The sequence below is a fragment of the Colobus angolensis genome, unplaced genomic scaffold (genome assembly GCF_000951035.1).
Source record: "Colobus angolensis palliatus isolate OR3802 unplaced genomic scaffold, Cang.pa_1.0 Scaffold794, whole genome shotgun sequence".
In the NCBI taxonomy this organism is placed as follows: Eukaryota; Metazoa; Chordata; class Mammalia; order Primates; family Cercopithecidae; genus Colobus; species Colobus angolensis.
In genome coordinates, this window is record NW_012121754.1 from 373,542 (window position 1) to 401,526 (window position 27,985).

Consider the following 27,985-nt stretch of genomic DNA (forward strand, 5'->3'; position numbering starts at 1 on the left):
TGGTCCCAGAAACAAGTCTTCATGTTTTTTTTTTTTGAGTGTCTGAGTCTTGGTATTGAATTAATGGGGTTAAGGTTTTTCCGAAAGTTTCTTTTACCTGCTCTCTCTGTGTCCAGAAACTAAACATGGTGCTTCCAGGCATCATTAGTGAGAGATTGTGGCAGGTCAAGTGGTGGCCAGTTCACCCCTCAGGATTTTTCACATTAGCCAAGCTCTGAATCCAGAGATGAAATATCATAATATGATCTGGTCTGTTCCAACAGGGACATGAAGATATTTTTAAAGTCTTAGCACCTGGGAGTTACTTGAGTATTTTCAGAACCATTCTGTTTGGTTAACATCAAATGACACCTCTCTAAAGGCATGCAGTTAGATGCCAATGTTTTTCTTTGATATAGGATTTAATGAGGGTGAAATCAAAGCAAAAGTTATATCCCAGAGAGATGGAAAAAATGAGCAGTATGTGGAAAAGGAAAAAAAAAGATGTTCATTTCTTCACAGAATAGGCAATAAGATTTTTGGTTCATAGGAGCCTTGAGATTTTTTTCAGCTGAAAGAGAGGCTCATGCAGATCTGAAATTTAAACATTAATATGGAACCTATTAGCCCCAAAGCAGAAATACTTTACATGTCTGTTTATGGCACCACCCACAGGCTGCTTCCTGTTAGTTGTTTGTTTCTAGTAACAGAGATGAGCTCCTTTAGGAGATTCTTCTGAGCTCCTTTAGGAGATTCTGAGATTCATCTCAGAATCCTCTCCCCAACAACCCCAAAACACCCCATATTAAGTAGCTCTTGAAAGCCAGGTGAGGATATGGCCTAGCAATAGAAAGATCAAGGGACATTCTGATCGGAAACATTCACACTGAATTTTCATTCAGAATTTCCCCCTAATTTGTCTACTTGGAACTCTTGAGTACTTACAGCTATGGGACCACAATTCTTTTAAAATTTTAGTTAGTCATTGCAAATTAGATCACTGAAGAGGAAGAAGTTTTGTCTGACACAAAGTAGGATCAATAAAAATTGATGAATGGATGAAGATATATACTTTCTAGTTTCCTTCGGAGGCCTCCCTTGTTGGCATCTTTCCCTCAGAAATATACCTCTGAGAATGGGCTCCATTAGGTGTGAGGGAGTTGGAGATGCCTGTGTATAGGGGGTTGGAATATAATCTATTGATATTGATTTTTATATACCTCAAATTAAACAAATCTAGAGTCATTGCTGGTTTTTAATAATCCCTTTGTTTGAGAAGAGCATAATAAAAATAGAAGGGAATTCCCCAGTTTTGCTGGAAGAAAAAAATGTGCTTTTACTAGAATTCTAATTGGGAGACAGTCTTAGAAGTAGCTCAGAGAAGAACTTTTAAAAGGGTCTGAGGCTGGGCATGGTGGCTCATGCTTGTAATCCAGCACTTTGGGAGGCTGCAGCAGGTGGATCACCTGAGGTCAGAAGTTTGAGACCAGCCTGGCCAACATGGTGGAACCTCATCTCTACTAAAAATACAAAAATTAGCCGGGCGTGGTGGTGCATGCCTTAGTCCCAGCTGCTCGGGAGGTTGAGATGGGAGAATAGCTTGAACTTGGGGGGCAGAGGTTGCAGTGAGCTGAGATCACACCACTGCACTCCAGCCTGGGTGACAGGGTGGGAGTCTGTCTAAAAAAAAAAAAAGCCGGTGGAGGGGTTCTGAATTCTGCACTTGTGAAGAAAAGATAATGAAACCAGTATGAATTAGCCTGAAGGAGAAAACTTCTGGGTAACCTAATACTCTTCAAATATATTCATTCTATAAGGAGCCTACGATGAAATGAACCCAGATAATATCATGACAGAGTCCAGTTATCCATATGTATATTTGTCCTATGTAATTGTAATTTTATAGTACCAGACTGTTGGTGTAGCACATTGTTGAAAAAAGTGCACTAGAGTAAGGGTCAGGGGAACTGGATCCTAGGGACTTCTAGCTTTTTCACTTACTAGTTGTGTGACTCTTGAATAAGTCACTTAATGCTTTAAGACTCAGTGTCTTCAACTCTAAAATGGAAGGGAGGCAAGAATTATTCTATATGCTTCATGGTTCTGTCAGAAGGTTAAATGAGATAATGGCTATTAAAGTTTTTCATTATCTATAAAGTTGCAGCCATAGGTACAGTGGGCCCCAGTGCTTTTACAAAATTAAGTGTTCAGACAGGATTGAAATTGTGCACTCCTTTCTGAGAGGTCTTTAAATGTGGGGCATCTTCTAGTCCAGATGGCTTGGCCACAGACTGAAGGCTGGGGGAGAGAGCCAGATCACTTCCCAGTGTCACTCCATCTCAGGATTCTCAGCATCTGCTGGTTCCCTCAGGTCAATGTGTCAGAACAGAACAGCCAATGTGATGAAAGTTGCTTCCCTCTTTCCTAATCTTTGGAATATTTTCCCTCCAAATGGAACTGAACAAGGCATATAAGGGAGAACACTGGGATCTGACCTAACACCTGTTCTTGGTTTGCTTTTTCTCTGGAAAGGTAAGTCCTTTTCATTTTAGATGTCAGTTGGCTTGTGAGGCCAAACTTCATGTTGCTTCTCTGTTTGTTGAGAGACACTGGAGATATTTATCAGGTACAAATGATTCCCTAGAGCGGGGCTCCCTAACCCCTGGGCCATGGACCAATTCTGTTAGGAACTGGGCTGCACAGCAGAAGGTGAGTGGTGGGTGAGCATTACCACCTGAGCTCCACTCCTGTCAGATCAGCAGCATCACTAGATTCTCACAGGAGTGCAAACCACATTGTGAACTGCACATGCAAGGGATCTAGGTTGCACACTCCTTATGAGAATCTAATTAATGCCTAATGATCTGAGGTGGAACAGTTTCATCCCCAAATCACCCCCAACCCCCACAGTCTGTGGAAAAACTGTCTTCCGTGAAACCACTGCCTGGTGCTAAAGAGGTTGAGGACCGCTGCCCTAGAGGACAGTGGTTATTGCTTTGTGATCACACAAGGCAATGGGTAGATTCTGTGTTTTGCAGATGCCCTCAAAGTCTCCTCTGACTTATCCAGAATGGGAACTATTGTTCTGGATGTGAATGGGGCCATCTTCTTCCGAGAAAGGTGAGAAACCAGGGAACATGATGAGGGAGGGACCCACAGCTGGATTTTTTCTGGAAAAGAAAACTAGCCAGATACTGCCACCACTTCCTCTAGTCATAGAGCCTCTTTGTGTGGCCTTTTAGTGGCTTGACTTTGCCGGTGACCACTGAGAACACAGGCTCCAAAAGTGAAGAGGAAGCAGGGGGAATAGGGACCAGAAGAGAATAGGATTTCAGAGCTCAAAGGGCAGCTATAATCCCTTGTCCAACCCCCAACTGAGGAAGGAATCCTAGAGCACCTCTGAGATAGCTGCTCACACTCTGATTAATAGGCTACCTCCTGAGAAAGCCTATCCTGACCTCGGTCAGACCAGGCAAGCCTTTGGAAAACGAGCTCATTTTGAAGTGAAATCTCTCTCTTTTAAATTGCACTCCTTGGTTTTCTGTCATTTTGGAGTATTCTAGGCCAAAACTATTTAATTTCACTTGGCAGTCCTCTGAAGAAAGTCCTCATGACTTACCTTACTTTTCTCCTCTGAACTAAATTTCCCCATTTCCTTCAGCTATTCCCTGAAGAATGTGCATTCCAGATGCAGAATACTCTTATTTGTACACACTGCAATTTTCTAAAACTTCTGTCCTATGGGCTAGAGAGCACCCACTTTTTGTCTGGTTCCTAGAATAAGTACAGTCTCTTACATAAGGAGTTGGGACTGGAGTAGGGGGTCTTACGATTGGTTCATTCACTGAGATGGGAAACAAGAACCTTCTTGTGAATGTGGTTGCCTAGACCATACCTAAATAGTGACTCCAAGGGTGCTTCCTGTGTGATACTTGACATACCTTAGCTCTGAGTTCACATAGAGATGCCCTTTCAGAGATTTTATTTTATTTTATTTTTTTTTTTTGAGACGGAGTCTCGCTCTGTCGCCCAGGCTGGAGTTCAGAGATTTTAAATCTTCCCAGACCCAGTGGCAATTCTAAGAGAATGGGAATTACCCCAAGTCCTCGAGCAATCAAAGAAGTCTTCTGGCCTTTCCCTACTCCTGAAACACGAGACCAGAATACCCAACTGGTGGCTTGAATTAGGGTGGAAGGCACTGACTTACTCTATATCCTCTTCCTGGTTCCTCCAGACAGGAGCAATTACACATTCCTCTGCTCCCAGAACTTTCTATCCCCTTCTGAGCTAACACGGCTTCAAGCTGTAGCAAGAACTAGCAGACATAGAACACAGAGTCTGGCCCCAGAGGCTTATAAAAGACAGAAAGAGACACCAAAGGCTGAAATCACTTCCTAGCATTTCCTTTCATCCCTTTCTGCACAGTCTGCTTCACTGAAACCACACCCTTCCTGTGAGACCCCCATCCCAGACCTCTCAGCTCTTTAGTAGCTGCTAAGCAGAGCACTAGATGTGGTCTTGAACATATACATGACAGTCCCCGTCTGGCAGCTTACAGTCCACCATGGCACAGCCCAGAGTTGAGCCAATGAGGTCCAGAACAGGAGAGGTGTTAAATTGGCAGTAATTTATAGGCAGAACAGACTCAGAAGAATGAAGGCCCCAACATTTCACAGTGAATTAGTGGCAGGATCAGGGGCTGGAATCCAGTTCCCTTGAATTCCAATCCAAAACTCTCTAATCCAACATATGTAAAATCATTATGTGTGTATCTGTATTTATATTTATAGATGCATGCATATGCATGGATTTGTGGAAGGCTTTATTTCAACCATATTTTCCAAATTGAGTCCCACAATAATCCCATTTGACAGTTAAGGAAGCTCAGGTTTGATCAGAAAGATAAATGGTAGCATCTGAATTCAGACCCTTACCTTCTAATTCCAGTTCCAATGTTCTTCCAATTACCTGACATTATTATTTGAGCTCAGTGGGTGTTACCAAATCCTTCTTAAGGATCCCTGTAGAATGAAATTCTCTTTGTCCTTGTCCCTCTCCTACGTGTTTTTTGTTTTTTTTGTTTTTTTGTTTTTTTTTTTGAGACAAGAGTCTTGCTCTGTTGCCCAGGCTGGAGTGCAATGGTGTGATCTCAGCTCACTGCAACCTCTGCCTCCCAGGTTCAAGCAATTCTCCTGCCTCGGGCTCCCAAGTAGCTGGGATTACAGGTGCTCACCACCACACCTGGCTAATTTTTGTATTTTTTTTGTACAGAAAGGGTTTCACCATATTGGCCAGGCTCGTCTCAAACTCCTGACCTCAAGTAATCCCCCCACCTCAGCCTCCCAAAGTGTTGGGATTACAGGTGTGAGCCACTGTGCCTGGCTGGTCTCCTACATTCTTAACAAAGTTGTAACACAACTCCTCACTAGTGTGGTGATGGCAAAAGTTGAACATACGGCATATCACTGGCCAGTAGGAGTCAGTCCCTTCAGTCACTCTTAAGGATAGGTATAGAAAGACAGGGGTTAAGGTGTGGCCAGCTCCAAACTGCAGGGGAATCATCTTGGAGGTAGGGACATGGCGGGGGGTAAATAGGTTTAGAGGCCTGCCTGCATCGTTGGTTGGAGGGAAAACAAGCTCATAAAAAAGTGCTACCCTTGACTATCATCTTCTGTTTCATCCTTTTGCTTTTTTGTAATTCTTAGCATGATTTTTTAATCATAATCCTAACACATGTCTTGTTAACACATTATCTTAAAAGTCTGAAAACATTCCTCTTTGGAAGAACATTCTTAGGGAAAGCAATTGTATCCTTCCTCTTTCTCAACCAGCCAGATTTCTGAGCTGAGGAAAAGGAAGGTAATGGACATTTACTGAGCATTTACTATGTGTCAGGAACTTTACACAGATTGCCTCATTTACTTTGCTCCACAAAAGAGGTTTCACAGATGAGGAAACTGATGCTCACAGAGATGACATAACTTGCCTAAAGACACACATCCAGCAAGTAACAGAGCAGGAATGGACACCTTGGCTTGTTAGACTATAGCATTTGGCCAGTCCCTTCCACACAGTGCACACAGTCTTCTTGACACTGGGCAGGCTCAGCTCCTAAGCTCTTCGGTTCCAGAGGATCCTAATGAGAGGACCCTAATCATTGCTGCAGAGTCAGCCCTTCTGTCAGAAATGGCTTTGCAGATCATTATTTAATGGCAGCAGGAGATTTAAATGCACTCATGGTCCTCAGAAAATCACACCAAGGATGAGAGTTTTCAAGCTGCACAGGACCTTACCAAATACACGACAACCCTTGAAATCTGAGTATTAGGAAACTGAGGCCAAAGGATTAGGATAAAATAATTTTCCCAGGTCATATGATTATTTACTGGCAAAGCTGGGACCAGAAGCAGGTCTCCTGCCTAGGATGAAGGCCAGGAATTCAGCACACTCATCATGAACTACTCAGAAGTGGAGAGAAAGGGGATAAAATCCTCAATAGAGTCCTGCTGACATAGGTAGGACTGGAAAGAAAGAAAAGCAGACGCAATGTACATGTAGCCAGAAAAAAGAGCCAACATGTGAATCGAGACTGAAAATGAAGATCTAGGGTGGGCTAAAGAGACTCAATAAGTGACTTCCCAGATTGTTTTTTGCTCCCATTGCAAATACAATTGGAAGCCAAATGCAAGCCACCAAGGTTGCAGTGAAACAGTGAATAATTATAGCACAAATATTTGTGGGCAGCTGTTGGAGTGCAAGCCACCTGCTCCAAGTTTACAGCTTTGTTAAACTTGGTAAACATTAAAAATGGAATAGGAATGCTTCCAGTCGGTGCAGCATCCCATACCTTTCCTGAGAAGCCTTACTCGGGGAGCTGGGGTGGCCTTGCCCTTGACCAGGCCCTGCTCATTGTCCTAGACTTTTTCTGTTTGTAGAGATCCATGTGTCAATAGTCTCTAATAGAGACTGAGGGAGGCAGGGAGTGTCACAGAATCATACATTTGTAGAGTTTAGAAGGAGCCACAGAGCCCTCAAAATAAAATCTCTGTCCTATTATTCAGATGAAGAAGCTGAGATGGAGCAGTGGTATGTTCAAGTTATAAAGTTCAGGGTAGGACAGACTCTTTATCTCTGAGCTTTCGAGCACTAAACTCTCTGTTTAGTGCTCCTTCCTGTAAGCCCTGTGAGGTTAATACATGGTAACAACAAGGGAGTCATAGCATCACAGAATGTTACAGCTGTGAGGGACATGGTTCTCAACTACCAGGATGTTTGGTTGCTACATGACCATGGGGCACTACTGGCATTTGGTGAGCAGCAGCCAAGGATGCTAAACAGCTTACAATGTGATAGTCGTGTATAAAGAAGAGTTATCTCGCTCAAATACCAAGAGCACCCTTGTTGAGAAATACTTTCTCCCCCATTTGATTTTACAATTGAGGGATCTAAGATAGGGAGAGGCTTGAGCAGGTTTCCAAAAGGAGTCAGCAGTCACCTGACCCCAGACCACTCTTTGTCCTACTCCATCCCACTGAGCCCTTGAAAGAATTAGTAGCAATCTTGGTGTCTTCAGCTCCCCCCTCCCTCAGCTCCTGCTGCACTTACTCCCGAGCTATTTTCAGGTTGGCACGTACTTGGACTTTAGGCCCTCCTGCCCATAGGGCTGCAGCAGGTACTGGTGAACGAGCTTGTCTCTGAGAGTCCCAGCCAGCTTGATTTTCTTTCTTGATCGATGCAAGTTGATGATAAAAAGTGTAATGGACCCACGAACATAGTTGTGGCTGAGATCCAGAGAAAGAGAGAAGTGAAAGATGGAAACAGAGTGGTAAGTTAGATGCTCCTAAATAATTTACAGACTGTACGAAATATGAACAGCCCAGAAAATGGCACTTAAAAACTTGGCCACCATAGACCCTAAAAGACAGGAAGGCCTCATCATTGTGGTTTCTTGCAAAGATGATAGCCACTTCCCGCCATACTTCTTTAGTTTTTGTTTAAATTTATTGCAATGATTTTAGAAAATATAATGTATGTATTTTATGGCATATATTACCATAGTATGGAAGTAAAACATGCTGATTGCAAAAAAGGAAAAATATTGAGAAACACAAAGAAGAAAAAGAAAATTCCCCATAACCCTCATATCTTGAGATATGATAATATTTTGGCAAACATCTTTCCAGTATTTTTTAATTTATTAATTTGACAAATATTTATTGAGTACTTTGACACATTATTACTCAGGTTTTACAAAACTGGAATCACATTATTCACAGAGTTTTTTTCCATTAATGAACATCTTAAACATATTCCCATGTGATTCTTTTTCTACTTGTAGAAGAATCCTAAACTTTTCAATCATAGAAGTGTAATATAATTTATTTAACTAATCCCCTACATTTGCAGTTCAAACAACTCATGTTTGAACATTTTTGCAATTATAAATTATGTCATGTGTATAAACTTTTTGATTATTTCTGAGGGATAAAGTCCTAGACGTTGGAATCATTAGTCCAAGGGAAATGTGTGTTGTATGATTCCTCACCAAATTTTCCAGTTCATTCCCAGTGGTGCACCTCCCTGTGGGAAGAGTTTTTCTTCCTGCCCTACTGAGTGATCACGTGATTTGCTTTGTCCAATGAAATGTGAGTGGACATGGTAAAACCTCTAGGTAGCAGCTTTAGGACTCAGTCTATCTTTTGCCATGCTTCATTTCCCTCTGCCAGAAGATTGACAATGTTCTTGACAAAGGCTGAATGAAGATGATGTGGGCAGAGGTACAGTCAAGCCATGATGGACAAGTAGTGTGAATGAGAAATACATTTTCTTATTGAAAGCCATGGAGATTTGGGGGTTATTCATTATTGCAGCATAACCTAACCTATCCTGACAGATGCACACATTTTGATGACATTGATATGAACTTTCTAGGAGGCTTTCACTAATTTTGCTCCCACCTACTCTCTATGAGAGCACCTATTTACTCATACCCCTAAGAACACTTCCAACATGCTCTTTTAAAATACTTTTGTCAACCTGAGGGGTGAAAATGGGATTTCAATGTTGTATTAATTTGTATTTTTAAAAATTAATACTGACATGCAGCATTTTTTCATTTACCATTTCATTTCTTCTTTTGTAAGCTGACCATGTCTCCTTCCTTCCTTCCTTCCTTCCTTCCTTCCTTCCTTCCTTCCTTCCTTCCTTCCTTCCTTCTCTCTCTCTTTCTTTCTTTCTTTCTTTTTCTCTGTCACCTAGGCTGGAGTGCAGTGGTATGATCTCGGCTCACTGCAACCTCCGCCTCCCGGGTTCAGGCAATTCTGCCTCAGCCTCCCTGGTAGGTGAGATTACAGGCATGCACCTCCATGCCCAGCTGATTTTTGTATTTTTAGTAGAGACAGGGTTTCACCATGTTGGCCAGGCTGGTCTCGAACTCCTGACCTCAAGTGATCACCTTCCTCGGCCTCCCAAGGTGCTGGGATTACAGGCATTAGACACCGTGCCCGGACACTTTAGCCTATTTTTCTGTTGATTTATAAAAACAATTTATTTATTAAAGAGCAGTCTTTTGTCTGCAAAATTTCCCTCAGTTTTCTTTGACCATTTCAGTTTATTTACATTGTATTTTAATATATAAAAGTTAAAAAACTTTTATGTAGTCAAATTTATCTTTCTGATTTCTTCTTTTGCTGTTTTACCTACCTCAAGATTATAAAACTATTCACCATTTTGGAATTCTTTTAAATGAGCATAAGATGTTCAGAAGTCTGAGAGAACTATATGCCTACATGCATAAGCCCTTCAGCATGTATTAGGAAAACTATAATGATTTCCTTCTCTCTGTAGGAAAAAATACTTTGTTTCTAAGGGGTCCCTTAGGGCCCCATCTGGATGAGTTAATGAGAGGAAACAAAAGAATGACCCAGCCCCACCTTCAAAGGAGGAGTTCAGAGAAACTCTAAGTCAACTTTGCCCAGAGGAAAGCATCATTCCTTGTAGAAATAACACTCCTCCATCCTGGGTCACTTACCTCTGCTTCTAAAGGTGCTAATTAAGAGGTGAGTGACCAAGGACAGGTCAGTATGGTGACATGGAGTCTTTCATTTTTGTTTTTGTTTTTGTTTAGAAGCACAGTTTCCAGGGCTCTTCCCTGGAGATTTTGATTCAATCTATTTGGGATTAGGGACTGGGAATCTCTACTTAAAAAAATCTTTCTCGGATATTTGGCAGATGAATTGGATTTGGGAACCACTTGCTTAGAACAATTCATTAAGATTATGAGAAGAGCTACCGAAGTATATCCTGCTGGCTCTGTGTCAGAGGATTTTTCTTGCATCTGCAGGAGGGTACATTATTGTGTTCAAGGCTTTTGGATGCCTGCATTTGTGTTCTGATAAATTATTAAAACGACTCTTCCATCCGGTTCCTCCTCCTCCCAGTCCTTCTTAATCCCCTGCAACATGTGAACTAGCTTTTGTAGCCAAATGAGTTAGGTCAGAAGAGAATGCCAGTTGATTTAAGCATACTTGTGTCCCCAGAACTCTGAAGAAGGATGCTGGCAGCCTGAATCAGTGTTGACCATCATTAAAGAAGAACATCGACTCTTTCCCATTGGTGGGGTTTCAGCTTAGCTTAGCTATCTGTAAAACTGAGGAAGACACCATTAATTGCAGGACATCTAGGCTTCAGAGTGGGAGCAAAATACATGTGGATGGGTATCAATTTTGCCAGACTGCAGTAAACTCTTTTGCTAGCTACCATCAAACAACACTCTCAAAGGCCAGCAATGGAGGAGGAGAGAGCCACGTGCTTGCATTTATGAGTTTCTCCTCTGCAGAGCTGGGGCAGAATGAGCCCTTGGAGACTGCAGAAGAGAAGGTGGGATGTGGGGAAGTGGTGGGTGGGAGGGAGACCTGAAATTACAGCACTGCTGCAGGGAAAGCTGTCTTTTTCAAGCTGTTTGGCAGTGGTTTGATTTCCACTTACATAGTTCCCCTGGGGAAGACAAACCAGTACAGCCCAGAGACCCACATATAGAGGCTCTCAGAACTCACAGCACCTTCTCAGGTAGGAGTTCGCATTAAAGACTGCTTCAGCCATCCCTCTCCCTGCTTGGCTTATGGGCAAGGACATTAAGCGAGGCCTTTTTGCTGCAAAGACACATTCTTGGCTGGGGAGTGCAGCACCAACCTGAAAGTAGTGTGTTGCGAATCCAAATTCCTGAGAAACATATATTCTCTGACCATAGAAAAATAATCTTGGAGAAAATGGTGTCTGAAGGCTTGGCTTGCAAGCATTTGCTGGCCTTCTGATGTTGTCAAGTCCAGGTGGCTTTTGGTTATCTTAGTGAATGTTCCTTTCAGGAGAGAAGTTGTCTGAGAGGATCATCTATCTTGCCCCACGTCTCACTCATGGGTAAGATATTTTTCACCAGCACAGAATCCATGTATCTGGAGTTCATTTTTTCTGGCTGTTCTTTTCCTGCCTGACATTTCTCTGTGTTGCCATGGGAGGAGGGGGAAGTGAGTCAGGGAAGGGAGGCTGGAATTGGAATATCCTAATGTAAGAGGTGGGGAATGTCAAATGGGGAGGTGCATCTTGACTTCCAGATAGAAAACAGTCATGTTCTAGAAATGTCTCCAGTGAAGCTGGGAGGCTGGGAAAGGGAAGGGAGGATGATGCTTTGCAGTCCACGGTCATTCCCACTGAAAGTCAATGTGCTTGAAACTGGGTTGATCCATTGTCTCCAAATCTAATTCAAAGGTTTTGGGTTCGGTAAAAGCCAGGCCATGTTTTGCCAAACATTTTTTCCCTTAATTTCAAAGCCCCTGTGTATTTTAAGGGAAATTTAATCCACATGTTTCTGATTCATTTACACTTAACTCATCAAAATATTGTTTTGTAAGAGCCATTTGATGTCCAAGAAGCCTCAGGAACCATTTTTATGAGGCTTTAAAAAAACTTCTTCTGAAAAACAGGAAGTCATGTTTTGCCAATAATAAACGAACTTGAACCCCAAAAGGCTTAATTTTGCTTCAACATCCACCAGGTTCCAATTGGTTCTGAACTTGGCGAAGGACCTCATCTCCACCCCAGAAACATACATTGTCTCAGCAGAATGGCTCATAAAAAGAGGCTTCCTTGTCAAAACTTGATTGTTCTCTAAGCAAGAAGATGGAGGGTGAGAATTGCCATTCTGTCAGTGTCCTAATTTGTTAATTCCAGAACAGAAAACAGAAAAGCACCTGCTGATGGTGGTATAAGGATCTAACTTTTTCTCCTAAATCAATCATAACAGACAGCGCTCTGCAAGGTCAGAAATGACCCACAATGCAAGGGGCTGCTGTGACAGGCAGTATCCACGTAGGGGTTGCGTGACTGTCAGGGAGATGTGAAATGGATTCCTGTGTTGAACAGGCACTGGGCCGTATGATTTCTAAGGGCTCTTTCCAAATGTAGCATTCTTTGCATTATTAATGCTGCTATTTGCATGGAGGTGTGATACCGTAGAACCTCTGAAATTCAATAAAATAAGTGCAAATATCTGGAAAGATGCTTGTCACACAGCAAGTATTTAATATACACTGGAGTGCAGGGGTTGTTGTTTTAATAGACGCTTTCTCTGGATGATTCTACTCATAAGTTTATACCTTCTCTTCCAATCCCTGTTTTGACCCGGGACAAATATTTTCAGAGTATTCGTCAAGGTTGCATAGTGTGAATCTACCATGCCCACTCTGGGATAATTCTGTGATTTTGGCCTATTGGCCACAGATAAATGACTCAGCAGTGCTTCCTTAATGGCACATGATTTCTCAGAGAGGTGAACAGATACTTCTACCTTTGAGCTACCCTAGCTGGACACTGACACCTGTTGACACGGAGGAGCCCTGCAACCTCAGCCAGCTCCGTGCATTCACTGTGGGTTTTCTTTATGAATCTAATAGGAACAAAAACACCTTCACCCCAATTATTATCATTAGGGTCATATGTGGAATAGATTATGAAAGTCTTTTCTTTCTGTCTTTTTAACAGGGAGTGAGAGAGGTTGTACTGATAGAAGCCCAGTGACACCGTTTCTCTAGAGAGATTCTGGAGTGACTTTGCACAGAAATTAGAGGAGAGCTGGTGGTGTAGACAGAGAGTCTTGAATGCAGATGATTTCAGTAACTTGTTTGAGGTCTCATACTAGGGAATGGTAGAATCCCTAACCACTCCACCATACCATTTCCTTCTGGCTGATGTGGTAATATCAAAGAGGAAGAAAGCTCTAGCTCCAAATCAACAGTAACATCTTGATGTCCAATTTCTGCATTCATTCATTCATTTGCAAACCTTTCCTGGGATCTTCATGCCAGTCACTACATTAGACACCAAGAATACAAAATGAATGAGACACTGGCCCTGAGTTCACAGTACACTCAGAGTATTAATAACAACTTCCCATGAGAATGTTAAAGAATGAGGATGAACACTCGAATGAGATTATGTGAGGAGGCTTCTATGAAGAGACGCAAACCCTGCTAAGCCCATGGCTGCAGATAATTTTTTCCCTGAGTCCTCAGACTAGTAGTATAAAGGCCACAGACTGATATGCTTTCCAACAGGGATATAAGGTGCCAAGAGTAATTTTTCTATCTTGAGTCTGGGGGTCCACCTTTTGGGTGGTTACCTCAGGGCCAGGACAGAGACAAGGAATACAATGTTTCCTTGTGTGATGATCAGATAACTCCAGGCCAAGGCCATAAAGCAGTCACTCTCTGTCAGGTATTGGATTGAGCTTCCTGTTGAGCAAAAGGGATGTTGAAAGCCTCTGGCCTCTGCCCAAGCCAGCCTCCCCTCATTTACAATAGGCACTTGTATCTACTGACAAGACAACTGGCCCCTGTCCCCACTCTGCTCAGAGTGATTCTTTGAAAAGTCTTATCATGATAAATTAATTGGCTTGGCTCCTCTCTCATCAAGGAAGGAGAAGGAGCATCTGTTGTAACCTGACCACTCCAAGCTCTTTGTACTAGCTACTCCCCTTGATCAGCTCCCGATAGGCCTGGGCTGGAATGAAGGTCTGGCTGGAGGTACTTGCTTACCATTCCCTGCCCTGTTATCCCCTCACCAGGTTTTCTTTGCATTAAGAGAAAGAGAAATAATTCTCTTTTCCAGGGCAACCTATTCTGCCTTAAACAGGAAGTGATGTAAGAAAGTCATATTTGGCCAGATGGATTTTGCTTTAGGCACCCACTTCTCTCCGATTTAAAGTTTTCCCTTATGGTCTTAATGTGTTAAAATTTTTTGTCTGCCAAACTTTATTTATTGATAATTAATTTTCCTGTTTGTTTTAAAGACAACTGTAATGACAACCAGTGCTTCAGATCAAAAAGAGAAGGATAACCCCACACTACCACATTCGGTTGTTATAAGTCCAGAGCCCTCAGAAAAGGAAGCCCAGATTTCACTTAGCCTCTTAATTTTTAAAATAGCTGAAAAGATTTTCAAAACACTGGAAATGGCTCTAAAGCTGGCATGACCACCTCTGGGCACTCCATTAGTTCTGGGGACACCCAGCTTGAGATGCATTGGTCTAGGGCTAGGTTTCTAGTGGCATATCTCTCCAGCATGCATCTTAAAAAGGGAGATTTATTTTCTTAAGCTTTGCTGGTGGATCATAGGAAAAGATTTTGCACCTCTTGACTTGGCTGAAGCTTAGGCACACAAAAAAGCCTCATGGGCATTACATCAACTGGCACAGAGAAAATGCCCAATAAAAATGTGTTGGATGAATAAGTAAATGAACAAATGGCAAGAATTTTAGGAACCTTTTATGATTAATCCTCTAAGTATGAGAAGGGAGGGTTTACTTGGAGTAAAAGCTATTTACCAGAAATTATTTGAAACCTGCAAAGAGCAGGTATGGTGATTCCAGCGGCAAAAAGTTTTCGATAAGATTAGTGAATCGACATGAGTCTTGAAGGGGTCCCAAATGGAACGGGGTGGGAGCCCCTCGGGTGGCCTTTCTGTGTCATCTCTCTGAGGACTTACTTGTGGTGGTTTGTGCAGTGAGCATAAATCCTCAGTTTGTCCCGGATCACTCGGCCAGGCCGTGGCTTCCGCTGCAGCCCAGCCACATGCACAGCCAAGACTTTGGGGCCAATCAGGCGCTTGTAGAGGAGAGAGAGCCAGTAGTCCTGAGGAGAATAGAGAGGGAGAGGGTCAGGGAGAGACCACATGCTCAGGTGTTCTGAGTAAACATGACACACACACACACCGGCCAGAAATCACTTCCTACTGGGAGTAAAATGAGTCATGACCAACGCAGCCCTAAGCCTACAAGCATGGTCAGCCCCATGAAACAAGAACCTGGGTTGATAATGAAGTGGACACTGTCTAAAGTGGCCTTTCAACTAAACTGGGATGTGTAAGTGGAGTCGACCTACAGCAGCATATGAACAAATGAATCAAGGATTTTCATATATTATGAAATAAAACCATTTGAGACTTTATGTTTTCAACTTTCTTTTCCTATGACTTTACTTTTATAGTGGTTTATGATTTCTGTTTAATTATGGAATGGACTATTTCCATTCCTTAGAATTGTTACTAACATGATAATCCAAACTGTCATCCTCCAAATATTGTCGCTGAAGACTACTAGTGCAGTGGGACTGAGGTGAAGCTTCTCCACATAGGAGACCAGAGTCCTTGATTCCAGAGTGAGAAAGGCAAACAGAAAAATGTTTGCAACCATGGTGCTAATTCTTGGTTATCCTCAACAGTCTGACAATAGAAAGTGTAATTCTGAACTAAAAAGAATGTGATGCTTTAACCATTCTATGAACCATGTGTAATGGATTTTAAAATATTCAATCTGTGGCACACATTTATATGAGCTTACAAAAGTGCACCTTAATTTCTGTTGTATTTGCTATCATCATATTTTGTGTTTGCATCTGATATAAATATAAAATTTACATTTCTGTTGTGCAAGTTCTTATCAACTATTGTGAGGTAATGACTTCAGTGTTTATAACTCAGTGTATAAAATAGGGCTTCCTAATAACATTCAGGACCCCCCACCCCACTCAAATTCCTGAATTCAGTGAATATACTGTTCAGTGCATACTCTTCAATGCCTTACAGACATCAATCGTGTTTTATTAGCATTCATCTTTTCAGGCAGAAGCCTTCTGATAATGTTTTTTTTTCTTGTGTGGTCATTTATAGTATCAGCTGCTTAAAAATATCTGATGAGCTGCGTAAATCAGAACGAAGTCTCCAAGCCCCTTTGCTACTAGAATGGCTCCAAATCTGCCCTGAGTAGTGTGTTCTAAGCCATGCACAACCATTTGCTTTAATTTTAAGTGGCCTTAGGATGGCTGTTAAATATGGTCTCCTAATATTAAAAAAGGCAAATAATCATTATCAATTATATAGATGGAAAAAGTGTTATGGGTTTAATATGCTCAAATTTGGTTACAATTTCTGTGTTTTTGATGATTACTTTATGAAGTGGTTATCACACTCCAAGGGGATTTCCACCCTTTTCTTCCTGATTTGCAATGTACTTTCTTTTAAATGATAAAAGTAAAAAACTGTAAGTTAGCTATGATTAACTTACTATTTTCTCAGTAATAGTAAGATATAATCCTCTGATATAATAATAGGGATTATTATTCTCATTTTACAGACATGCGGACGTTTCAAGGTGTATCTCAGGTCACAAAACTAGTGAATGGTAGACCCTGAAAGCAAATAGGGATCTATTTGCCTCCAATGGCTGTATAACACTTTCCTTCATGCTGTGAAGTACAACGTCATATTACATAAAGACACAAGGCAGCTGAAAAACAAAGAATTCAACCTAGAGAGTGGGTACAGAATCTGGAAGGGATCCTTAGTTTTTATATAGAGGTTGCCAAAATTTAGTTTCTCATTTTTACACTCACAAAGCATTTAGAAGTCAAGAAGAGCAAAAGCACAAAACACTTCTGTTTCTCCAATTTCGACTCACTACCGATCGTTCCCATTTTTCTTATCCTTCATTCCAATGTCTTATCACAAACACCCCTGTTTTTATTTAGGTAATTTGAAAAAGCTGAACAGGCTTGCTCTCAAACTTGCATTTGGGCATAGCCATGATCTTTGTGTTACAGCAATTTTCACTTAATGTGAGACACGTTTGTAACAGCAAGTTACAAAATAAACTTATAAAAAATAAACTTATATAATATAATCCCCACCATAACTGAGTGGCAAACTTTAGATTTATTAACTTGAAACCTGTCTGCTTTTCAGTAGGAGATAGCTAAATGCTATGTCATTCTCTAAAAAAGGAGACGAGGATACCTGGGTAAAACTCTAAAGAGGTTTGGGATAGATATATAAAAGAAGTCGATAAGGTTAATTCCTAATGACCAACATTCTTCCCCAATTTTGTTTTTTACTGTGGTGAGATCCGCATAACATAAAATTTATCATCTCAGCCATTTTTAAGTATACAGTTCAGTGGTACTACGTAAATTCATAATGTTGTATAACCATCTCCACTGTCCATCTTTATAACTTGTCATCTTGTAAAACTGAAACTCTGTACCCATTAAACATTAACTCTTCATTCCTCCTTCCCCAACCTCTGGCAACTATCATTCCACTTTCTGCCTCTCTGACTATTCTAAGTACCTCATATAAATTCACTCATAGTATTTGTCTTTTTGTGACTGGCTTATTTCCCTTAGCATAATGTCCTCAAGGTTCATCCATGTTGTAGCATATGTCAGAATTTTCTTCTTTTGTAAGGCTGAATAATATTCCATTGCATTTGTATACCACATTTGAACTTAATTTGCAGCCTAACACATGGACTTATCCTGCAAAATGTCCCATATGCAATGAGAAAAAAATGTGTATGCTACTGTTGCTGGGTAAAGTGTTTGGTGTGTCTGTTAGATTTAATTGGTTTATTGTGTTGTTTAACTCCTCTACTTCCTTACTTCTGTCTTGTTTTTCTTATCATTATTGAGGATGGGATATTGAAGTCTTCAACTGTTATTGCAGAAGTGTCTGTTTCTCTTTCAGTTCTTGCAACTTTCACTTCATATTTTTGTGATCTGTAATTAGGTGTGTAAACATAATTGTGATATATTATCGCTGTATTGAACCTTGTATTAATATATAATGTCCTTCTTTGTCTCTTATAATCTTTGAAAATTTTAAATCTATTTTGTCTGATATTAGTAAAGCTGCCTCTGCTCTCATTTGGTTACTATTTTTATGGAATATATTTTTCCATCCTTTCAATCTTTTTGTGTTTTTGGGTCTACAGTGAATCTCTGTGTAGACAGCATACAGTTGGATCCTGTTTTACTTTTAAAATCCTTTCTGGCAACTTCTGTCCTTTAACTGGAGAGTTTAATCAATTTACATTTAAAGTAACTACTGATAAGGAGGGACATCTGTCATTTTGCTGTTTTCTGTATGTTATAGCTTTTTTGTCCCTCATTTCTGATATCACTGTCTTCTTTTGTGTTTAGTGATTTTTTTAGTGAAATGTTTAAATTCCTTTCTCATTACCTTTTGTGCATACTCTATAACTATTTTCTTTGTGGTTACTTTGGTATTACATTTAACATCCTAATTATAACACTCTAATTTGCATTTATACCAGCTTAACTTTAACAATATACAAAAACTCTGCTCCTTTACAGCTCTGTCCTCACCCTTCTCAATTGTTTGAAATGCTTGTTCTCTGGTGTCGTAAAGAAATAGCACTTGAACATAAATTTAATTTATTTAGTAAGGCCATTTTTATTTCCTGCAGAAAGGGTACACTTGCCAGCAGTTTTGCCACAAGAGTACACTGAACAAAGGAGACAGGGTCATTTATAACCTGACACATCCACCCTACTGCTGTGTCTGGTTTCCATTGGCTGGAATGGGACCTTACATTCTGTTATTTGTCTGGTTTGGCTAGCAACTTAGAATTTTTTAAAAGAGGCAAAGGTAGAGGAGAACAAAGGAAGGAGGAAGTAACTTGTGGAATGCTGAGAAAGATAAAAACACTTTTAAATAAGGAAGAGGAACAGGCTATGACCTAATGCTTGCTTGGACCAGTATAAGCATGCCAGGGCAAATATTTATACTAAATTGTGGGAGCTAAGAACATAAAGCACATTGATTTCTTTATTACGGCCAGCAGATATTTAAGAATGTTAGCACAGGTCTTCGAATAAATTTTGCTTTTAGGAGAAGTTACTATTTATTCCTAATTAGACAGAGAGGAAAGTCTTTGAAGAGGAACCTCTACTTTACTTTTTATATCAATGGTTGATGTCACAAAATTACATCTTGATACACTCTGGGTCCCCAAAACATAAACTGATAATTCTTTTAAATACATGATTCTCTTAAATTATGTAGAAACAAAAATTGGAGTTACAAACCAAATAATAACACTAGCTTTTAGACTAATAATTGTTTTTAAAAGAGGTATTAGTCTGTTAAATCATGCAGAAAAAAGTTAAAACCTATTGTCTTAAAAGGAGTTAAAACCTATTGTTACAATAATGCCAGCTTGTATATTTGCTCATATAATTAATATTTATTGAGATATTTATTTTTTCATACAACTTTGAATTACTATGTAGTATACTTTCATTGCAACATGCAGGACTGCCTGAAGCATTTTTTTGCAGAGCAAATCTAGTCGTCACAAAATCTCTCAGCTTTTCTTTATTTGAGAATGTCTTAATTTCTCCTTGCTTTTGAAGAAAAAGTTTTGATGGATATAAGATTCTTTGTTGACAGTTTTTTTTTCTTTTAGCACTTCGCATATATTGGCTGACTGCCTTCTGGCCTTCAAAGTTTCTGATGAGAAATCTACTGATAATCTTACTAAGAATTACTTATATTTGGCAATTCACTTCACTCATGCTGCTTTCAAGATTTCATATGGCCTTTAAAATCTGATTAAAAGTGTCTTGGTGTGGGTCTCTTTAGATTCATCTTATTTAGAATTTATTGAGCTTCTTGGATGTTTATATGCATTTTTTTAAATCAAATTTGAGATGTTTTCAGCCATTGTTTATTGATTATTTTCTGTGCTCCTTTTTCTCTTCTCCTTCTGGGACTCCCACAGTGTGTATATTGGTCCACTTCATGGTGTCCCCCAGGTCCCTTAGGCCCTGTTCATTTTTCTTCAATCTTTTTTTTCTGTTTCTCAGACTAGATAATTTCCATTGTCCTACCTTTGAATTTGCTGATTCTCTCTTCTGACTGTTCCAATCTGCCTTTGAATTCCTCTACTAAATTTTTATTTCAGTCACTATATTTTTTAGCTCCAGATTTTTTTTTGTTTGTTTCTTTACAGGTTTTCTTTCTCTTTACTGATATTCCATTTTGTTTATATATCATTTTCTTGACTTTTTCCACATCTTCATTTAGCATCTTCAAGAGAGTTGGTTTAAAGTCTTTGCTTAGTAGATCTGCCATCAGGTCTTTTTCAAGGATGGTTTCTACGGATTTATTTACTTTTTTCTTTGAATGAGCCATACTTCAAAGATATTGTTTATTTGTATGCTTTGTAATTTTTTTGTTGTTGTTGGAAACTGGACATTTGAATCTAATAATGTGGTGACTCTGGAAAACATATCCTCTTCCTCCCTAGGGTTTGCTGGGTTTTAGTTGTTTTTGGTGTGTGTGTGTGTGTGTGTGTGTATGTGTGTGTGTGAGTGTGTGTGTGTGTGTGTTTAATTGTTGTAGGCTGTTTCTGTGCCAAGGATCAGCCTGAGGTACAAACTTAACTTCTCAGGTCTTTTTTGAGTCTGCACCATTTCCTGGGTATGCATAGTACTTTCTACTTTTCCCTGTACACGCAGTTGCTTTTTGAATGTTTCTGTATTTAATGTCTGAAAGAAAAAAGAGGAAAAAAGGAGGAGAGTAAAAAAACAAAACAAAACAAAAAGGCACCAATCTTTTAAATCCCCTACAGTCACTTCAGCCAGAGGGGGAGAGGCTTACATCAATGGAGAGAGGTGCAACAACAATGGTTGCCTGCCTCCTTATCTGCACCTCTTGGTCAGAAGCAGTAATCAGAGATGAGAGTAGAGATCCCTGGTATTTAGAGGATGGGGTATTTTTTGACCACTCTGACTCCTGCAAGCTGTATGCAAACTGCTCCAGGAACACATACACAGCTACCTGCCATAGGGCTAAGAGGTGGGTAGTCACTACTGAGCTAAGAGCTGAAATTGACCAAAATCAGCTGCAATTCACCTTCCTAGCCTTCCCTTGAAAGCTGCAAGCCTTTATTTAATAGACCTTGTCCTTCTAAAATAGTTACATGAGACAGATTCTGCCAGTGCAATTGTTGTCTGAGTGAAGAGACAGATTCATGATGCCTCCTATTCTGCCATCTTCCCAGAATCCTCTATAACATAGGCTTTTAATTTTGGTAGTAACAATCCTTTAGTTGTATATGGCATAAATGTTCTGTTCAAGTTTTTAGTTTGACTTTTATCACTTATGGTTTTTTGACATGGAGAAATTAAAAAAAATTTATAGGAAAACACATCAATATTTTTCTTTTGGTTTTTTCCTTTTTTAAATTCTTAGTTAAGTCTTTCCTCATATAAGGATTAGATACATCTTCACTTGTATTTCTTCTAGTTCTTTTTTATATTATTTAAACATTTAAACTTTTAATTCATTGAAAATGATTTGATGTATACTATTAAGTTTGTTATTTTTTAAGTAGTCTAGTAATTATTTTAGTATCATATAATGAATAACCCATCCATAAGCCCATCCTTATCACATACTAAGTAACAGTAAGTCTTCACTTAATGTCATCAAGAGGTTCTTGGAAATTGTGACTTTAAGTGAAATGATGTGTAACAAAACCACTGCTTTCCTCATCAACATTATAATGAAATGACATTGAACAAAATGACATTATTTGAGGGTTTGCTGTACATCATTTCACTGAAAGTCACAGTTTCTAAGAATCTATCAATGACATTAAATGAGGACTTTGTATGTATGTGTGTGTATCTTATGATGTGGGATATTCATGATATACTGATAAATAGTATATGTAATTCTGTGTCTAGATTTTCTATTGTCTTCCACTGAACTCTCAATTTTTAATCAGTTTCACAGCATTTTCATTATTATCATTTACATTTTAATATCTACAGATTCAAGTCTATTTCATTATACATTTTATTATTTTGTTCAAACTTTTCTTATTTAGGCATATTTATTTAAAGCATTTTTGAAATTGATATATAATCAAGATACATATTTTCAGGGTGCATGCAATAATTTAATTTGATCATAAATTTGTAAAGATCAAGTCAATGTAATTGAGATTTCCATTACCTCATACTCATTTGTTTTTCCAAATAAATTTTGAAATCATTTTCTTTTTTAAAAATTTCAATATTGACCTCAAGTAGAATGAGGTCATTTTCTTGTAGGATTGTTGCAGAGGATTTTGAAGCTAGCATGATTTTTGTTATATGTATAGGTAACCTGTTTATTTTCTAGTTTTTGTGTTTTGCTAGGATGCTCATAGAAGTCATGTTTTATCCTCAATTTTATGAACTTTGGCCAGAAATGTGTCAATATGAGTTTCTGCATTAATTTACCAGTATTAGGGAGAGCACTTTTGATCAGAAAGACAAACACTTTTCTTTAGCCTCTGAGAACTTTCTTTAAATATAGCTTTGAGGAGATTCGATCATTATGGTGGACGAGAGGCAGAAGTAGATTGCAGCTCCAACTCGGACAGACAAAGCAGCATGCGGAGGCTCATATCATGAATTTTAGCTCCAGATCAACTGCAAGAACCAACCAGCAATCTTGAGAGGACCCACAGACTCTCCAAAGGAAGCAAGCGAACTGCTTCTACAGGACCTGGGAGACACCCTAAATACTGTGCTGGTATCCATGGCTGAGAGACCCATAGATGGTTCCCATCACAGGACTCTGTGCAGACAACCCCCAGTACCAGCTTGGAACTGGGTAGACTTGCTGCATGGTTAGACCCAGAAGACAGACAACAATCACTGCAGTTCAGCTCACAGGAAGCCACATCCATAGGAAAAGGAGGAGAGTACTACATCAAGGGAACACCCCATGGGACAAAAGATTCTGAACAATAGCCTCTAGCCATAGACCTTCCTTCCCTCTGACAGAGCCTACCCAAATGAGAAGGAACCAGAAAACCAACTCTGGTAACATGACAAAACAAAGCCCTTTAACACCCCCAAAAAATCACACTAGTTCACCAGCAATGGATCCAAACCAAGAAGAAATCCCTGATTTACCTGAAAAAGAATTCAAGAGGTTAGTTATTAAGCTAATCAGGGAAGCACCAGAGAAAGGTGAAGCCCAATGCAAGGAAATCCAAAAAACGATACAAGAAGTGAAGGGAGAAATATTCAAGGAAATAGATAGCATAAAGAAGAAACAATCAAAACTACAGGAAACATTGGACACACTTGTAGAAGTGCAAAATGTTCTGGAAAGTCTCAGCAATAGAATTGAACAAGTAGAAGAAAGAAATTCAGAGCTCAAAGATAAGGTCTTGAAATTAACCTAATCCAACAAAGACAAAGAAAAAAGAATAAGAAAATATGAACAAAGCCTCCAAGAAGTCTGGGATTATGTTAAGTGATGAAACCTAAGAATAATCGGTGTTCCTGAGGAAGAAGAGAAATCTGAAAGTTTAGAAAACATATTTGGGGGAATAATCGAGGAAAACTTAACTGGCCTTGCTAGAGACCTAGACATCCAAATACAAGAAGCACAAAAATCGCCTGGGAAATTCATTGCAAAAAGATCATCACCTAGGCACATTGTCATCAGGTTATCTAAAGTTAAGATGAAGGAAAGAATCTTAAGAACTGTGAGACAGAAATACCAGGTAACCTATAAAGGAAAACCTATCAGATTAACAGCAGATTTCTCAGTGGAAACCCTACAAGCTAGAAGGGATTGGGGCCCTATCTTCAGCCTCCTGAAACAAAACAATTATCAGCCAAGAATTTTGAATCCAGTGAAACTAAGTATCATATATGATGGAAAGATACAGTCTTTTTCAGACAAACAAATGTTGAGAGAATTCGCCACTATTAAGCCACCACTACAAGAACTGCTAAAAGGAGCTCTGAACTTCGAGACAAATCCTGGAAACACATTAAAACAGAACCTCTTTAAAGCATAAATCGCACAGGACCTATAAAACAAAAATACAAGTTAAAAAGCAAAAACAAAAAACAAAAAAACCAAGGTACTCAGGCAACAAGTAGCACGATGAATACAAAGATACCTCACATCTCAATACTAACATTGAATGTAAATGGCCTCAATGCTCCACTTAAAAGATGCAGAACTGTAGAATGGATAAGAACGCACCAACCAACTAACTATCTGCTGCCTTCAAGAGACTCACCTAACCCATAAGGACTCACATAAACTTAAAGGGGTGGAAAAAGGTATTTCATGCAAATGGACACCAAAAGCAAGGAGGGATAGCTATTCTTTTATCAGACAAAACAAACTTTAAGGCAACAGCAGTTAAAAGAGACAAAGAGTGACATTATATAATGGTAAAAGGCCTTGTCTAACAGGAAAATATGGCAATCCTAAACATATATGCACCTAACACTGGAACACCCAAATTTATAAAACAATTACTAATAGACCTAAGAAATGAGATAGACAGTAACACAGTAATAGTGGGAGACTTCAATACTCCACTGACAGCACTAGACAGGACATCAAAAGACAGAAAGTCAACAAAGAAACAATGGATTTAAACTATACCTTGGAACAAATGGACTTAACAGATATATACAGAACATTTCATCCAACAACTGCAGAATACACATTCTATTCAACACTGCATGGAACTTTCTCCAAGATAGAACATATGACAGTCCATAAAATGAATCTCAATAAATTTAAGAAAACTGGCATTATATCAAGTACTCTCTCAGACCACAGTGGAATAAAACTGGAAATCAATTCCAAAAGGAACCTTCAAAACCATGCAAATACATGCAAATTAAATAACCAGCTCCTGAATGAGCATTGGGTCAAAAACAAAATCAAGACAGAAATAAAAAAATTATTCAAACTAAACGACAATAACGACACAACCTGTCAAAACCTCTGGAATACAGCAAAGGTGGTGCTAAGAGGAAAGTTCATAGACCCTAAAAGGCTATGTCGAAAAGACTGAAAGAGCACAAACTGACATTCTAAAGTCACACCTCAAGGGACTAGAGAAACAAGAACAAACCAAACCCAAACCCAGAAGAAGAAAGGAAATAACCAAGATCGGAGCAGAGCTAAATGAAATTGAAACAAACAAAAAATACAAAAGATAAATGAAACAAACAGCTGGTTCTTGAAAAAGATAAATAAAGTTGATAAACCGTTAGCAAGATTAATCAAAAAAAGAAGATTAAGAAGAAAGAAAGTCTAAGTAACCACATTAAGAAATAAAACAGGAGATATTACAACTGACACCACTGAAATACGAAAGATCATTCAAGGCTACTGTGAACACCTTTATGCACATAAACTAGAAAACCTGGAAGAGGTAGGTAAATTCCTGGAAAAATATCCTCTTAGCTTAAATCAGGAAGAATTTGATATCCTGAAGAGACCAATAACAAGCAGTGAGATTGAAATGGTAATTAAAAAATTACCAACAAAAAACAGTCCAAGACTAGATGGATTCACAGCAGAATTCTACCAGACACTCAAAGAATTGGTACCAATTCTTTTGACACGATTCAAAAGATAGAGAAAGAAGGAACCCTCCATAATTCATTCTATGAAGCCAGCATCACCCTAATACCAAAACCAGGAAAGAACATAACCAAAAAAGAAAACTACAGACCAATATCCTTGATCAATATAGATGCTAAAATCCTTAACAAAATACTAGCTAACTGGATTGATCCAACAACATATCAAAAAGATATTCCAACATGATCGAGTGGATTTCATACCAGGGATGTAGGAATGGTTTATCATATGCAAGTCAATAAATGTGATACACCACATAAACAGAATTAAAAACAAAAATCACATGATCATCTCAATAGATGCAGAAAAAGCACTTGACAAAATCCAGCATCCCTTTATGATTAAAACTCTCCAGCAAAATCGGCATACGAGGGACATACCTCAATGTAATAAAAGCCATCTGTGACAAACCACAGCCAACATAATACTGAATGGGGAAAAGTTGAAAGCATTTGCTCTGAGAACTGGAAAAAGACAAGGATGCCCACTCTCCTCACTCCACTTCAACGTAGTATTGGAAGTCCTAGCCAGAGCAATCAGACAAGAGAAAGAAAGGATTGGTAAAGAGGAAGTCAAACTGTCACTGTGTGCTGATGATAAGGTTGTTTACTCTGAACCCCCTAAAGATTCCTCCAAGAAAGCTCCTAGAACTAATAAGATAATTCAGCAAAGTTTCTGAATACAAGATTAATGTACACAAATCGGCAGCTCTTCTATACACCAACAGCAACCAAGTGGAGAATCAAATCAAGAACTCAACTCCTTTTACAATAGCTGCAAAAAAAAAAAAAAAGAAATACTTAAAAATATACCTAATCAAGGAGGTGAAAGACCTCTACAAGGAAAACTACAAAACACTGCTGGAAGAAATCACAGATGGCACAAACAAATGGAAACACATCCCACACTCATGGATGGGTAGAGTCAATATTGTGAAAATGACCATACTTCCAAAAGCAATCTATAAATTCAATGCAATCCCCATCAAAATACCACCATTATTCTTCACAGAATTAGAAAAAACAATTCTAAAATTCACATGGAACCAAAAAAGAGCCTGCATAGCGAAGGCAAGACTAAGCAAAAAGAACAAATTTGGAGGCATCGCACACTACCTGATTTCAAACTATACTGTTAGGCCATAGTCACCAAAACAGCATGGTAATGGTATAAAAATAGGCACACAGACCAACGGAACAGAATAGATAACCTAGAAATAAACCCACATACTTACAGCCAACTGATCTTTGACAAAGCAAACAAAAACATAAAGTGGGGAAATGTTACACTTTTCAACAAATGGTGCTGGGATAACTGGCTAGCCACAGGTAGGAGAATGAAACTGGATCCTCATCTCTCACTTTATACAAAAATCAGCTCAAGCTGGATTAAGAACTTAAATCTACAACCTGAAACTATAATAATTCTAGAAGACAACAGACTCATGAATATGTGGGAGTTTAATATAGGACACAAGGCATTTCAGATCACTAAAGAAAGGAGAGATGATTTAATAAATGATGCTGGTATAATTGGATTATCCATATGGAAAAATATGAAATTAGATACCCGTCTCATAAATACCCCAGACCAATTCTAGATTGGTTAAAGACTCATCCATGAAACAAAAAAAACTTTAAAAGTTTAAAAAGAAAATATAGAATATCTTTATGAACTAGATATAGGGAAGGACTTCTTAAACAACATACAGAGGGAAAAACCCTCTAGACATTGGTTTAGGCAAGGATTTCATGAACAAGAACCCAAAAGTAAATGCAATAAAAACAAACATAAATAGTTGGGACTTAATTAAACTAAAGCGCTTTTGCACGCCAAAAGGAACAGTCAGCAGAGTAAGCAGACAACCCACAGAGTGGGAAAAAATCTTCATAACCTATACATCTGTCAAAGGATTAGAACAGAATCTACAACGAACTCAAACAAATCAGTAAGAAAAAAAACAAACAAAAAGTGGGCTAAGGACATGAATAGACAATACTCAAAAGAAGATGTACAAATGGCCAACAAACATATGAAAAAATGCTCAATGGGCCAGGTGCGGTGGCTCACGCCTGTAATCCCAGCAGTTTGGGAGGCTGAGGTGTGTAGATCACCTGAGGTCAGGAGTTTGAGACCAGCCTGGCCAAAAGGGTGAAACCCCGTCTCTACTAAAAATACAAAAATTAGCTGG

The 27,985-nt window shown here is 39.1% G+C and overlaps 1 protein-coding gene across 1 annotated transcript in view; it reads right to left on the reverse strand.

The window, feature by feature from the left end:
* LOC105502338 (inactive heparanase-2) overlaps positions 1 to 27,985 on the reverse strand; it is a 286,429-nt gene that overhangs the window by 15,927 nt on the left and 242,517 nt on the right. Inside the window, exons 8-9 of the mRNA XM_011928752.1 lie at positions 15,016 to 15,161; positions 7,614 to 7,760 (exon numbers count right to left, since the gene is read on the reverse strand). Of these exons, the coding sequence (XP_011784142.1) occupies positions 7,614 to 7,760; positions 15,016 to 15,161 (293 nt within the window). The remainder of the gene's footprint in view (positions 1 to 7,613; positions 7,761 to 15,015; positions 15,162 to 27,985) is intronic.